The 15023-nt window shown below is 31.0% G+C and overlaps 1 protein-coding gene across 4 annotated transcripts in view; it reads left to right on the top strand.

Moving 5' to 3' along the window:
• LOC116775055 (uncharacterized) overlaps nucleotides 1–15023 on the top strand; it is a 53680-nt gene that overhangs the window by 25912 nt on the left and 12745 nt on the right. For all 4 annotated transcript variants that reach the window (XM_061524541.1, XM_061524543.1, XM_061524544.1 and 1 more), the window contains 2 exons: nucleotides 1141–1328; nucleotides 2589–2684. In XM_061524541.1, the coding sequence (XP_061380525.1) occupies nucleotides 1141–1328; nucleotides 2589–2684 (284 nt within the window). The remainder of the gene's footprint in view (nucleotides 1–1140; nucleotides 1329–2588; nucleotides 2685–15023) is intronic.

Raw genomic sequence — 15023 nt, 5'->3', positions numbered from 1 at the left:
AGGTCTCAAGTTTGAATCTATTTCGTGCAGATGAATCTTTCTATATCATTTATTTGTATTTTAATTCACATGTTAGCTGAATATTTCTTTGAAGTCAATATAATCATACCAGTCATGTAATATAATATAGAATTAATAGAGCGTTCTCCCGCGCGGAAAAAGTTAAACTTAGTAATGTTAGAATGAAAAAAGGAGGATAGAAAGAGATTTTTAATTAATTTTTAGTGTTTTTTTAAGACAAACTCTATTAACATTACCTACATGTCACAATTGATTGCTCGCATGCGTTCGATTGCCGCCAACCCTCTAGCTCGGTGTCTTTTTATACCCCCTTCCCCCACCCCCCGGAGCGTTATTGCTAGTTAAATGTCGCAGATATTTCACAGCCAGTAGTTTTTTTAAGCGTTCCACACTCTATATAAGAATAACATATGAAAAATTATGTATAAATATATTAATGTGGAAATAATTATGGGAACTTTTGTACTGACTTGTCGAATTATTAGTTTATTCAGCTAATTTTACCAGTATTGTAAATGAGCAAGATAGTGAGGATGTATGTTTGTCGCACTTTCACGTAAAAACTACTAAATGGATTTTGATGAAACTTCACAATAATATAGCTTACATATCAGAATGATACAGAGGATATAAATGACCCGGGAATTCCGTGTAGTTCCCGTGGCATGACGTCATAACGGTTGTGTTGTGTATGAAGTTACGTCTCACAGACGACAGATGTCGCTGACAGTTGGTTATGTATAATGTATAATGTTTTAACGTAATTTACACATTTCGCTCTCATCTCAATACCGCAGTAAAACTAAACTCAAGACACAAACCAGTTAAATGCTTACATTAAGTTATAGTTTAAAGGCCTATTTTATTTTTAACTGCTGACAGAAGTTATAGGTCCTTGGTATTTTTAATTATCATTACTTCATGACATTAAATCCACACGATGCATTTGTTATGGTAATCAATGTCGCAATAATATATTGGTATTACTGATTTTAAATATTGTTTTATATAAATAATAAAGAGCTATAGGGTTAATCTCCGTGTTGTTTGAGTGAGACACGCTGTTATATAGCAATAATTCGCTTAAAGTTCCAATCATAATCTCGTCTTCGTCTCCAGGTATCGGTGGAGTTTTCCTCATGGTGGCGTTCGTGTGTGCCGTTCAGCTGACTGTGTGCGTGGTGACGGAGTATAAACGTCTGAAAGCCCCAACTATCCTCAGGGCATGTAAGGTCACCACACAGAAGATGCTCTACTTCGTAGCGTTCCTCGCGTCATTCATCCGCGGAGCATACTTTGTGTCACCCGTGAGTATTATATATATATATATTTTTTTGATGACGCAGAGGAACTCTTTTTACGAGCCGTCTCACCGGCCTTGGTGGGGCCGGAGAGGATGTGTGAGACTCGACCTGGGCAGGCCCTACTCACTAAAACCACTGCGAAAGCTATCGGCCGCTATGTTGGTGCAGCCCGGATCTGTCAGCGATAGGGCACACCAACGACTGGCCGGTCCTGGCAAAGACCGGACTTACTCCCTCGGAGAAAGGAGGCGATCCCGGCAATTAGGGGCATCAAAGCAAATACTAGTGAACCGATATAGATATAACTTTTCAGTAACGTAGCTTAGTTATCAGAATAAGATATAGGATATAATTTATTCCGGAAGTCTAGTTATTCAACGCGGGGCACTTCATTATAGTTGTATTATGGAAGTTACATGATACAGGCAATAGATGTCGCTGTCAGTTGATTACTCAATCTATAGTTTTGACACACTTGATACATTTTTCCTCTGAGACCAATTCCGTAAACCATACGAACATAGTCGCAGGTAAAAACTAGTTATTTTATATGCTATAACTTTATTCGGCTTTTTCCTGATTTTATTACAAACGCGTTGACCTTAGCTTCGGATAAAGATACAAGTGCTGGGTTGAAACGAGATAGTGTTACCGACTTATTAAAAGCTGAAACTAGTGTTATTCGGATTTACTACGCGGATTTTATTATTTCAAAACTGAATTCACACCTCGTCTGCCCGTGATCATGGTTGCTGCAAAGTAACCGAAACGTCGGGATTATGTAGTTTTTAAATAATAAAATCCGCGTAGTAAATCCGAATAACACTAGTTTCATTTAAATGAATACTCGCGAAAATCTTAGATCTCATTATTAAAAGCTTCTATCATTGTTGAAAAGCTAGAAGTTCCAGAATGTACGATGAAAGAAAATATTACAAATAACAAATTTTTATATACTATTATGGAAACCAGTAATTTCAAGGAATTAAATTCACCTATTCATATAAAAAAAAATAGCATAACAATTATGTGACACGTATGTACACCTTTTTTTTCCCTATAAACTAGTTAAAAAGATAATTTCTCGTACAAAATTTCAAATATATTTTTTTTAGTATATAAATATTTAATTCGTACTTTTAATGCCTTAGAATTCAAGGGGGTTGATTTTGTATGTTACTTATGTTATAATGATAGTGTATTGACTATCTAAATATATTTATATATATACCCATACACTAATAAATATACTCCGGTCCTCAGTCTGCCTTCCAAGAGGGTTGGGCAACCAGTCTTCTGTCGGCGTACTACCCTCTCATGATATCTGGGTCTTCGCTCATAGTCTGCTTCTGGGCTGAGGTGAGTCTAGACTTAATAACACTTGTCTAGAATAATTGTAGACTACCAATAGCTATAGTAGTGTAAATATATGTACACTTTAAAACATTTAATGTAAATCTGTCTTTATGAGGTGGTTATTTGTTACAAATATATATCATTCAAATTAATTATATCAGAACATATATAGTTAATAAGAATAATTCAGTCATTACTAAAATCATTCCAATGTTATTGTTTAAATTTTAAAAATTGAAGTTTTTTTTTTCAACTCACCAATATTGATAGGCACCGATTTTATATTTTGAGGTCACAGGAGACATTTTAGAAAGCTATCCGAAGCGTTGTTGAGGATCTTTTTATAATTTGCACAACAGTGCTAATTCTAGTTATGACGTCATTGTTGCTCAGCAACCGTTAAAATGTATGACTCTTAATCTCCTTATTTTTAGAAATCAATAGTAACTGTTCATTAAAACTTTATTATGTAAATATTATATACAATAAATTTTTATATATATACATACATAGTTAAAAGTCTTTTTTCGAATTATCTGCAGTAAAAACCGCTTATTTTTGTATAAGAAAGAGACATTAAAAATAACTTGTATATATCTACATCGTAACTGATGATCAAAAATGTCTATGTTGTTAACTGAATGCTTTATTCAATAGTGTAACATTATATGTCATTAATATTTTTCAATAGCAATATTAATACTTGAAACAGAATTCTCTATTAAGTTAAAATCTTTTGATGACTAATAACGTGCAAAAATAAATCTTAAAACTCATAAACAATGAACACTTTGTAAATTCCTGACATCTATACAAATAGTGACTCACACACTGTTTACTAATATATAGCATGCATTTGTGTCGGACCTTAGGTAATTAATTTTAATTGATGGAACAATAATATAATTAAATGCTTTGTTTAAAGCGCCATCTATTGCGTTTTGGACTCACTAAATGTCACATGATTGAAATGTTATCTCACGATTGTTTAAAAGTTCCATGAAGTGTCGTACGATGTCGCTATTTCTACGATCCAAAATGGTTCCTGTTTTCAAAAAAAATTATAAATTATATTATATGCTCGCGATAAAGTCGGGTTTCATTTTATAAATTATTTTGCTGATTTTCTGTATTATTATTATTTATTGTAATTTTATAAAACCTATTCAATATAACATTATATATATATATATATATATATATATATGTATATATATGTATGAATGTGTATGTATTAAAGCTTTTAGTTTTTTTACTACTGACATTACTTTTGAATTTACAAGCATGGCAACTCGCGATGCAGCATTCAGACAGCAACGAAAGGCGCTGTAAATAAAAACATAAAAAGACTATTAAATAAGAAACAGAAATAAAGAAAAATATTCAGACATGACATCGAAGATATGAATTTAAAACAAGATTGAGTACTAAATCTGTAGGCTTAGTACGAGTTCGTATCGTCATTAGTACTACATACGTTAAGAGAGACGAAACTTTCAACGTTCAATGTATTCACAGTGCAGGTGTCGGGTCCATCTTTGCAACGCGCGTTGCCCATAACAGTGCCATAACTTGCGACCCAGGTGTAGGAGTAAGGGTTCCTAACAAACGCGAATTAAACCTCCACCGTCCAAGCTCCTCTCTCTACCTAACCAAAGTTGAAACGAACCTACTAGGGCTGCCTTCGAAATACGCTTCAAGAAAGTACTTGAAGTTAATGAACAACAGTTAGTTCTGGACTGGCCCAAGTTTTTTGGTAGGTTGTAGAGAGATGTAGCTGTTATACCTCTCGCTCCCACTTCAACCACGTACACATATACGACGAACCTTTCCTAGTGAGTTCGTTAGTGAGCTCGTAATACTTATTGTTTTTGGTTTCCCTAGAAACCGTGAGCTCTATTAACACCACGAGCTTTAAAATTCGCGAATATGAAAATATGTCTGGTCTAGACACCGACGCACTAATATCCTCTGGGATTTTATATTGCTTCTCATACGTATCCATCATTAAAGTCCAATCCGAAGCCGCTTTAATAATAGAGTAAGGCTTGACGTTTGATTTTGTAGCCCTAGTGCCTTCTCTTACAAAACCTATTGATCGTTGGTTCGTGGTTATTTCTTTTTGCCCTCTTGCTACCGATAGACTAACAGCTTCACGTATGATTTCTAAAACCTGTCATGAAGACGCGAGTATTGACCGCTATCCAGAAGTACCCTACATCCCACCAGCAAACGCTTAGCAGTTCCAACTGCCTCCCCGCAGATGTAACAAGTTTTTTCGGTACCTTAACCCAATCTTACTAAAGTACTCTAATCTGAGACAGTCATCTGGAAAGCATTGAGATAAAATTTTAGCAGTGCTGGCGACCAATCAAGAATTAAGGTCCGCCATATTAGTGCTAATAGGATGCAAATATCTCCTATTCGTTCGTTCTAAACTTATTGCACGGATCTTATATTTAGCATTCTCTTCTTGCAGAATAAAAGTCTTCAATATATCCATATCTTGGGCCTTCTTACTTGATCCTAACCCTACTCTGCTACTTTGTGCTCTTATCATAAACTGCTTGTGGAATTGAAGCCTTGACTCTTCTTTTGGGAGCGATGTTACGACGTCATCATGGGATTTCCCCAGGATGTATCTCTTGGAAACTCTCAGGTGTTTATAGAGCTCCGATGTCCTTTTTAGACTCATCCCAAAAGTATTGCGATCCCTGAAAAAAGCTGATGAATCAGCCGTAAGCGCGAGCCCGAGCCACAACTTCAACACCTTCATGACGCTTGCATCTAACTTTGACAAAATGGTTGTATTAAAATCATAGACGAGGAAAGGCCAATTTAAACGTGAAGTTAGGTGATTAACGTAGATCCAAGCTTCTTTGACGTTACTGATCTGTTGGCTATCTACCTTGTTGACATCGATTAAAAAGCGATCTACTATTCCTTAAGATGGAGTACGACCTACATTATCAATGTTAAGACCGAGAAATTTAAATGGAGCATTTTCTGTAACCGTAGAAACGAATTGACCGCCTAACGTCAATCCCGGCTTGTATGAGGTATATCTTGTATTTTACCTACGGAGACACAGACAATGACATTTATTTGGTTTTGTCCTCAATGCATCCCTTCACTCATAGAATTTATCCACCTCATCCAATAGAACTTGACAGTTAAATGAAACTAATATTTTTCGGATAAACTACTCGTGATCACGGTTGGCGAAAAGTAACCGAAACGTAGGGAGTATGGAGTTTAAAAAAAAAATCAAGCGTAGTTCATCCGAAAAATATTAGTTTCATTCAAATGAATAAAACTCGCGGGAATCTTAGATCTCATTATGTGAACCAGTACGGACTGGAAGTCGCAAGCAGAACTTGACTGTTTGAGGTTCCGTGTCAGTATAGCGAGATCGTCAGCGAAGGCTAAGATGGATTCCGTGTATTTATTATTAAACTTGAACCGACAACCCCATCTCTCGAGTATATATAATGAGTGTATTTACAAATGAAATACTGCTAACGCTACGTGTGTAGTGTTATGATACTTATACTAAGCGTACAGATCCTTATTGTACGGAATCGATCCTTCTCGGAAACGCAATACGATTATATATATAAAAATATATATTTTACGTACAGACGAACCGGTTGTGAAGTCTCAGTACGGGAATATATCTCAGGCTGTTTATAGCATGGGGCTTGTCAAATGCGGTAGAATTAAGAACTATTATTATTATTTATTATTTATACCTTAGTGTAGTCTTACGAGTAATAAGAAATAAATAAAATCGCGATTTTGTTACTAGTGTATAAACATTAGTTTTGATTAATTTTATGACATGATTTTTGTCTGTGAAATGTTATCGTAAAATTAAATTATAATTGCGTAAAATAAAAAGGTCCGTTTATTTGGTATATTGTTAAGTTATTATCATCACCAGTAATGATGTCGTGCAAATTTATTTAGATTATCTCATGAACACGGTTCTATTCTGTACCTTATAAGAGATGGTTATGAATCATTTTAATAAATGTTTGTACCGCGAGCTCAGAATTTATTGATTTTGCATTAAAATCAAATACTATTATTTGTTTAAAATATATTTCATATTGAATTTACGTGAGGATATAGTTCGTGTCACTCGAACAAAGTTCTCAAAGGTGAAGGTAGACTCAAAAATATATTAAAATGAGAGTTTTTGGGATAACTATGGGATTTTTCGATTATGATCACGGTTGCTGAAAACTAGTCGTAATTTCGCGAAAATTTAAAAATAATATAATAAAAAAAGTTTCATTTTAAGTCTGTGCCCTCTAAAATATTAGCTCTGTCATTACGTGGAATACATATTACAAAAAGTCACTATTTGATCTAACTTAGAGCCCTCTAAGACCTGGAACAGATAGCGATGAATCTAACATTATTTAATTGCGGGTAGAATTTCCTCCTAGAAGATTAATATTCACGTACGTACATATTGTCAAATTCTAATTAATGTCTAACATTATAACTAGAGGGCGCTATAAATCATCTTTAAATTATAATACATAGTTTTTATATAAAATATAATAATATGATAAATTTATTAATATACGATATATTGTCATATTTATTTGCTAATTAAAATTGATTTACAAAGTAATGTAAAATAAATGTCTGTTTATAATTATTTTGTTGTAGACGAACTGAAGTTTTGAATGTGAAAACAGAGATGGCGCTAGTTTGTATTGATATTTGTTAATGGTAATTTCTAGTTACTGATAATGAAAAATATTAAACACATTCGTATTAATTTTTAAATTCCCGACACGAAATATCTGACACTCCTCGTGTAATAACTATGACGTAAATGTCTGTGTGTGTCTGTTTGTGGCATTCTATCTATCAAACGGATCGCCCGATTTTGGTGCAGTTTTGACATCCTTGCGTTGGTTCTTACGTATGTTTGGTTAATATCGGTCCAGCAGTGTAAGATTATTAGCTCCTTTCCAAAATGCTGTAAGGCATCTTTGCCTATGATAACTCTATTAAACACATTAAACTCTTCAGTATACTCGTTAGATGACAATGAGTGAGGTTGTTTCTAAATTAAATCAAATTTAGCTGTTTAATATCAGCAGCAAACAAAACACTACCGCAGACAGAAATTAAACATAGTTGAGTTATAAAAAAGATTATAATAAAGAATTAGAATTATAAGATAATGGCCTCTGGCTGTTCAAAAACATATATATTTAGGATTTATCCTTTAATCTCATATTGAACTACTTCCTTACTATTCGTTTGTACGATGATTGTGGACGTTATTGATAAGCACTGATTGAGACGGCTTTTATGGGGGGGGGGGGGGCGCAAAATATATAAATACATATAAATGATCCGTGAATAAACGATATAAATTATCCGGAAATTCCATGTAGTTGTATTGTGTATGAAGTTAAGTGTCGCAGACGATAGATGTCGCTGCCAGTTGGTTAGCGTAACCATTGTTTTAACACATACAATTCTCTCTAATCACACTGCCGATGTTCTCGTAGACGATGTCGTGAGCGAAAGTTAGTAATTAATATATTTAAATATATAACATATTATAAATACTCCCAAAACTTTTGTGTCTTTAACGGCCGCTTTTCAATGTTAACTATCATACAGTAAGTATGAAAACATCAGATCATTCACGTGGGGTGTCCGACTTAGGCACGTTATGTTGGTTTAAATTCAATTAGATTTTATACGAATGAAGTGTAATTAAAAATAACGTATGAAAGTTATTACGTATAATGTACAATATATATATATATATATATATATATATATATATAAAATTTTTTAAACAGCTTATATATAAAACATACGAACCACTAATTTATGTAGATAAGTGAAATATGTTAGTTATCAGTAAAATTGATACACTTTGCACCTTTAAGGCTTATACACACATATGGTTGTACTGACGTTCAAAGAATAATAACTTATATTGTATCTGTGAACCAAACAGTTGATATCAGTGAACATATATATATATATATATATATATATAAGGCTTTTTCAGAAGTAGTAGGATACATATAAGTTATTTATATAAATATACCGAACAAATTTTTAAAAGCCTAACCTAAGGAAGTGACCGTTACTTTACTCAATGAAACTCGTTATAAGTTAATGTATGAGTAATACATGGTCTAGACTCTTAACTCTAAAGTCTAGACCATGTACGAAACTAGTAGAGTTATTAAGTGACGATTTAAAAATATAAACACTATCAAACCATAATATTGAAGGTCTTTCTTTCTTTTAATTCATCACGTTTCACTCAGTTAAGGAAATTTTAGTTCAAATTTAGAATTAAAATAGTTTTTTTTTTTTAAATTTAATATTTTTGTACGTAACTATATGAATCTTAATAAAAATATTTTATAATAAGTATATTGAGATCTATACTTAATTCGTCACCCGGTTTACAAATGAGGATAAAATTTATATAAATGTTTTCCCTCTAAATAGCGATTAATCATATTTTTTTTGTAATAAAAGTAAACTGGCTAGACCTGCACAGTAGAGTCCCAGATAGCAAAGATAGACAAAACATATATATATATATATATGTATTATTTCTATAACTATTTTCATCAGTTGCGTTTAAATTTTTTTTTATTGTAATCATCACTAGCTCTCGTCTGCGACTCCGTCTGGATATATAAATACGTTTTCATACGAAATCGAATAAAAATAAAAAAAGGTTTCGTTTCGCTATATTATATATCTGATAGTTTTCGGTGTTCACGTGTGAGTCACAAACAGGCCTCTCGGAACTCACATAACAATCAGATTGTTTGGGAACGCATAACACAGACATACAAACATTGTTTAATATTTACATTTCAAAATGTTTTTATAATTAACATGACGTATAATGTGTTCGGCTGTTTATTTAATTGCTATTGATTTATCTGTCAATGAATTTAGACACAGTCTGAATGAAAAAATATACATATAATTTTATATGGTATCCGCGTGTTGTATGGGAGTGACGTAATCTGTGGCTGCAGTACCACATCGGAGAACAGGTATAATAAAAATATGCTACTTCCTAAATATTCTTATATACATTAAGTGAAAATAATCCATATGTATAACATAATACGGATTATAATTAAGTGTATGTGAATATTGAATTTAAAAGTTGAAAAATATATGACCATAGAAACGATGGATCGTGACAGATATTTAAATAAAATCAAAACGCATTTAGACCCGTCTGGGATGAGACGCGGGTGAGGCAGAGATCCCCAAAGGAATGAACTCGTTCGACAACGGTCATTTCTTTAGGTTACTTAAGATTAACATCGATCGTATATTTTATTGATTGATTTAAATCAATACAAACTTCGCAACATAATTTCAAAGGACAATAATTTTAAGAGGTGAAAAGGTTAAATTAATATAAGGTAAACACCTCTAAGTCAAATTTTCTATTTATTACATTTAAAGAAAAATACGCCTTAAATTTGTGAATGAAATAATATGTAAATTAAATTATAGCAAGTTATTTGTTAGTTTATAGTAAGCGAATGCGTTTAGTGTACAGCCAGAAGCTTGGATACGTCTGTGTGTATCGTGAAAAACTTAGACAATCACTGATATATGTTAATGTTATTTTATTTTATTTCTCCACATATATTATATTTATGCTAATCTAAAAATTTATTTACTGAACCTAAAATATTTTTCCTCGTTTCATAAAAGGTCGACACGTGACTTTTGTTTTCGATATCTATCTGAGAATTAACAATAAATAAGATTTTTTAAATAACTTTTTACAATACTAGATTCAAAATGAAAATTTCTGTAAGCCTTTCTAATTAAATTAATTTTTTATATATTTTGACTCATACAGAGAATCTCTTGATTTGTTATTATTTAAGTAACGGAATTATTTCGGTATCTTTTAACACATGATCAGTTAAGGTAATCAATTTATCTTTTATATTATTATCTTTTAAGGTAAAATATAAAGGTTTAATTAAATATGATTTTCCTAGTTTATTTTTACCTCTGGTTATTTCTTATATTGCACAAGTATTACGTAATACATAAATTGAAACTATAATGTATTGAAAATCTTTACACTTTTATCGGATGTTACACTGCTCTAGTCTTACTATGCGTTTGCATCGTCAGACAAATAACGCAACGTCTTCAGTATTTCGTTCATATACTTTAATTGAAACTATCACGTCTTTATGATGATTTAAAAACTTATGACTATGTAGGTGTATGTGTTTAGTCTGAGTTTGAAAACTAGTACTAAAGGTTCTGTTGATTTTTGCTATAAATACTTGACTGAAGATTTAATATATTACGTAATATTTAATACGATAGAGATATTTCATTTTATTTATGAAATAATTTTAAATAGTTTCTTTCTCATGTAAGAATAAAAGTTGTAGAATATTGTCATTTTCAGACTTATGATTTGAAGCATATTTTTGAGTTAATTAGCTACGTAGTTTTCGTAGTTTTGGGAGACGTATACGTATACGTATATTGGTAGATAAAATTTAGTAAACGTAACGAGATATTCCAGAGGTAGGTTCGACTCCGCTTCGGGTCGACGAATCCTTTGTTTTATATTATTATGTATATAAAATTTTTATTTCATTATTCACCTTAACATTTCTTTAATGTTCAAAAACATAATTATTATGATTTCACACGTCCGTTTATTTTATTTTTTTTTGGTTTTTAAATAATTAATTATGAATAATTACAAAAAAAAAATCTCGTTTAGCGATGATATAGAAATTCAATATAAAACTAAATAGAATTTATTACGTATATATATATAAAGTATCATAATGCAATAATATTAAATTAGACAAATAATAAATTATTGTCACTTACAAGCGCCAGTATCTCGACGGTTCAATTCGTATTTCGTACGGACAGTACACGATGACACGTTTTGGACGAACGTTGCTTTCCGTGGCCGGTTGGTGTTAGGAAAGAATTAAAAAAAAAAAACAACAACACCGTAGTTGTAATCCTTAGTGTTACAATACTATGCTAGTGGAGTTATTATTTTATTTTATACAGTGACGTCTTTTTTTTTTTTAATAATTTGACTTTTTTTTTTTTAAATGTAAGTATATAGCTGTTATTGTTTAAGTTATTCGTCCTTCATGACTTTTTTTTTAATTGTTTCTTAAGTTTATTGAACTAACCTAACTGTTTACCGTTATTCAGTTTGTTATAGCCCCACTGTTATGTATACACACGGATATTTTCTTACGCCTTACAAGGTGTTGAATTTTTTCGCTTCGTACCTATATATTCGTTCTTAAATTTGTGTCGAGTTAATTTAAGTAAAAAAAAAAATAGAAACGAAAGAATTCATTATTTTTTCCTTACAAGAAAGTAGGGAGTACTTTAAAAAAAAAAACTTGTTTTTTTTTTTTTGCTAGAATAATCTAATTTACATATTTTTTTTTCATTATTCATTTTTTATTATAGATTCATATTAAATCCAAATAATTTTGTATAATTTTAAATATTATCAATTATAATTTTTTTTTTTCGTTAAAATTATATATATAAACATTACGTCTTATGATAAAATCGTGTTGCTTTGTATCAAATATTTTACATACAAATATGTAAATGTATTATGTGAATCAGGTCGTTTAAATATTAGTCGTGTAAATTTAATTATCCTTTAATATTATATACATGCAAACACACACATAAACACATACACACATACATACATATATATACATATATACATATATATATATGTATGTATGTGTATATATATATCATTTTGAATAACTCATCAAAGCTATCTATTATGACTAATCTTAAATGACACTATTTAATTTTTATTAAACTTTACACTATTTTATGAATTCATCACATTAACCGACTTGTGGTAGTATATAAATGAGTTGTGTGAAAATGTTTCTTTTTGACATATTTCCGCTTCCGTTTTAGTTTTCTGTTTGTTTCCGATTTATTTATTATTCTAGTTGCGTATGCTTACCTCAAGTCCGCAACGTAACGACATACGGAGCGTTAATAGTTTTTACATTAATAAATCTTCACGTATGATAGTATTGATTTAGTTTACTGAATTGGAAAAATGGAAATGCTTAAATTGAATTAAAATTTACATTCAGTCTCAGGTTCGAGTCCTGTCCGTGAAAATGACTTTATTGTGTATAATAAATTTTTATCTAACTAATTAGAATATTAAGAATTAACAAATATTAGGTCAATGGATTGACCTAGAGTCTAGATGTGATAATTATTTCTCTGCAGGAAGTATCTTAATCTACTGAATAAAATATAATTTTATAAACATAATTATTTTTATATATATATTTTTTTAGTTATAAATATTTCACTATGATATATTTCCGATAAAATTAATATCTATATCTGAGACGCTATGATGTCCGTAAACAATCAGATATACCGTATGTCCGTAAAAGAATCCGATAGATTAATTTCTACTTATTTAAGATTATAATAGTATTGAAAGCTCTGTAAAACTTTCCTAAATCTTACTATCTTCGCCATGCCTCGTATATTTTAGTTCATCATTCTTCGTAACCTCGTCATTGTAAAGCGTACATCTGAAACGAATACGTTACCGTAAACTTATCGGAAATATATCCGTACCTGAATCCGTAATGTATTCATAGAAGCTATCGTTTCATGATTATTCATGTTTATTGTAGTTTTATACGTGACAATGAATTCAGTAGTGTTATTTGAATGGAAAAATAATGTGATTTTTTAAATGCGATGTTGAATAGTTTCAGTTAAAGAAAAATTTTTTTTTTTTAATACACATCAAATGTCGTGTACTTGAGATTTGCTGAAATATGTATACATACAAATGGCATGACTTTAGTTAAATGGTCTATGGGGTTTAAACTCAAATAGGCCTAATATTATATTGTACATTATATGCTGTCTCGTCTTATTCGGTTTCGTAGGCTCTATCGCTCGCTGGGTCATGACTCGAACTGAAAATGAAAAAAATATTTTTCCTAAAAATATTGTTATTTTCCTGATGTTTTTATATATTATATTATCAATATTTATATTATTTATATATGTATATAGTATTACAATTAGTTATGAGATGTTTTAATATATGTATATAATAAAACTGGTTATATGTACCTTTGTAAAATACTAATTAATGGTGTTCCCTTATCGCAATTTATTTAAATTTATCAAAATATATAGGTGGGTATGTTAAGTAGCTCGTGACGTCACCACGTAGGTTGTTGATAGGAAATTGTGCGAAGGTTGGTTCAACTGACATCAAATTATTCACTTCCCATAGGCTATGGCGTATTTTATGTTGTGTAATATTCATTATGTTTATCGCTATACAATATATATTATTGAGGATTTTATCCAGTTACTTAGCTATACATATGCAAAATTTTATCGTCACACTAAATACAAAAAGTTCTCGTTTCTTAAACTACCTACGTTAATACTGTAACGTGTGAGGATTTATGAATGGAATTCCGTTAACGCTCCGTATGCAGTGATGTGAACTTGGACTAAGCATACCGTATTTATAATAGTTTCCATCGCGCACTCCAGACTGTTAGTTCAATCTTTTATAATTCCTATTTCGTATAAGTAGAGCGCTGTTTTTCCTTACGATATGTCGCAAAATATATTTTCATTTATCATTTTCAAGGTTCTAGGTATTGGTTTATAATTAACTGGCTCTCAGAAATCTGTATTATCTTTAAACAAGCGGACGCTTTGAAGGTTTTTTTTTTCTTCGTTATACTTTATTTAAGTATTTTAAGGCTAATATTTGAAAAGGGGAAGCGTAACATTGACAGACATAAACAGTTCGTTGACATTAGTATTGTATAACCTTTAAACTGCAGGTTTGGACGTTTATTTGAACTCGTTCTAAGGATGTTCCCATACAAGATAGTTTAAATTTCCTATCACTATGTATATATATAAATATACGTATGTATGTGTGTATGTATGGTTCCATTTAAGTATTTATATTTTAATAACATGTTGTTTCTTATAAAATTGTTTCCGAATATTTATGCATATTTAATGAATAGAATTTTTTTTGTAATTTTACCTGCATCTTGAAATAAAGTAAATAACATTTTAGACAGTATTAAGGTCAAGTTTATTTTTTTTTATTGGACCCTAAAACCAAGCTCCGAGTGAGGGCCACGTGTCGATATTATAAGACATTTGTACTATATGTTATTAACCATAACTAAAGATTTATACACCGTCTGACCTTAGAGGTATTACACACACGCTGTATAGTAT

The sequence above is a fragment of the Danaus plexippus genome, chromosome 25, assembly GCF_018135715.1.
Source record: "Danaus plexippus chromosome 25, MEX_DaPlex, whole genome shotgun sequence".
Taxonomy (NCBI): Eukaryota; Metazoa; Arthropoda; class Insecta; order Lepidoptera; family Nymphalidae; genus Danaus; species Danaus plexippus.
This window is presented reverse-complemented; position numbering and strand designations above follow the sequence as displayed.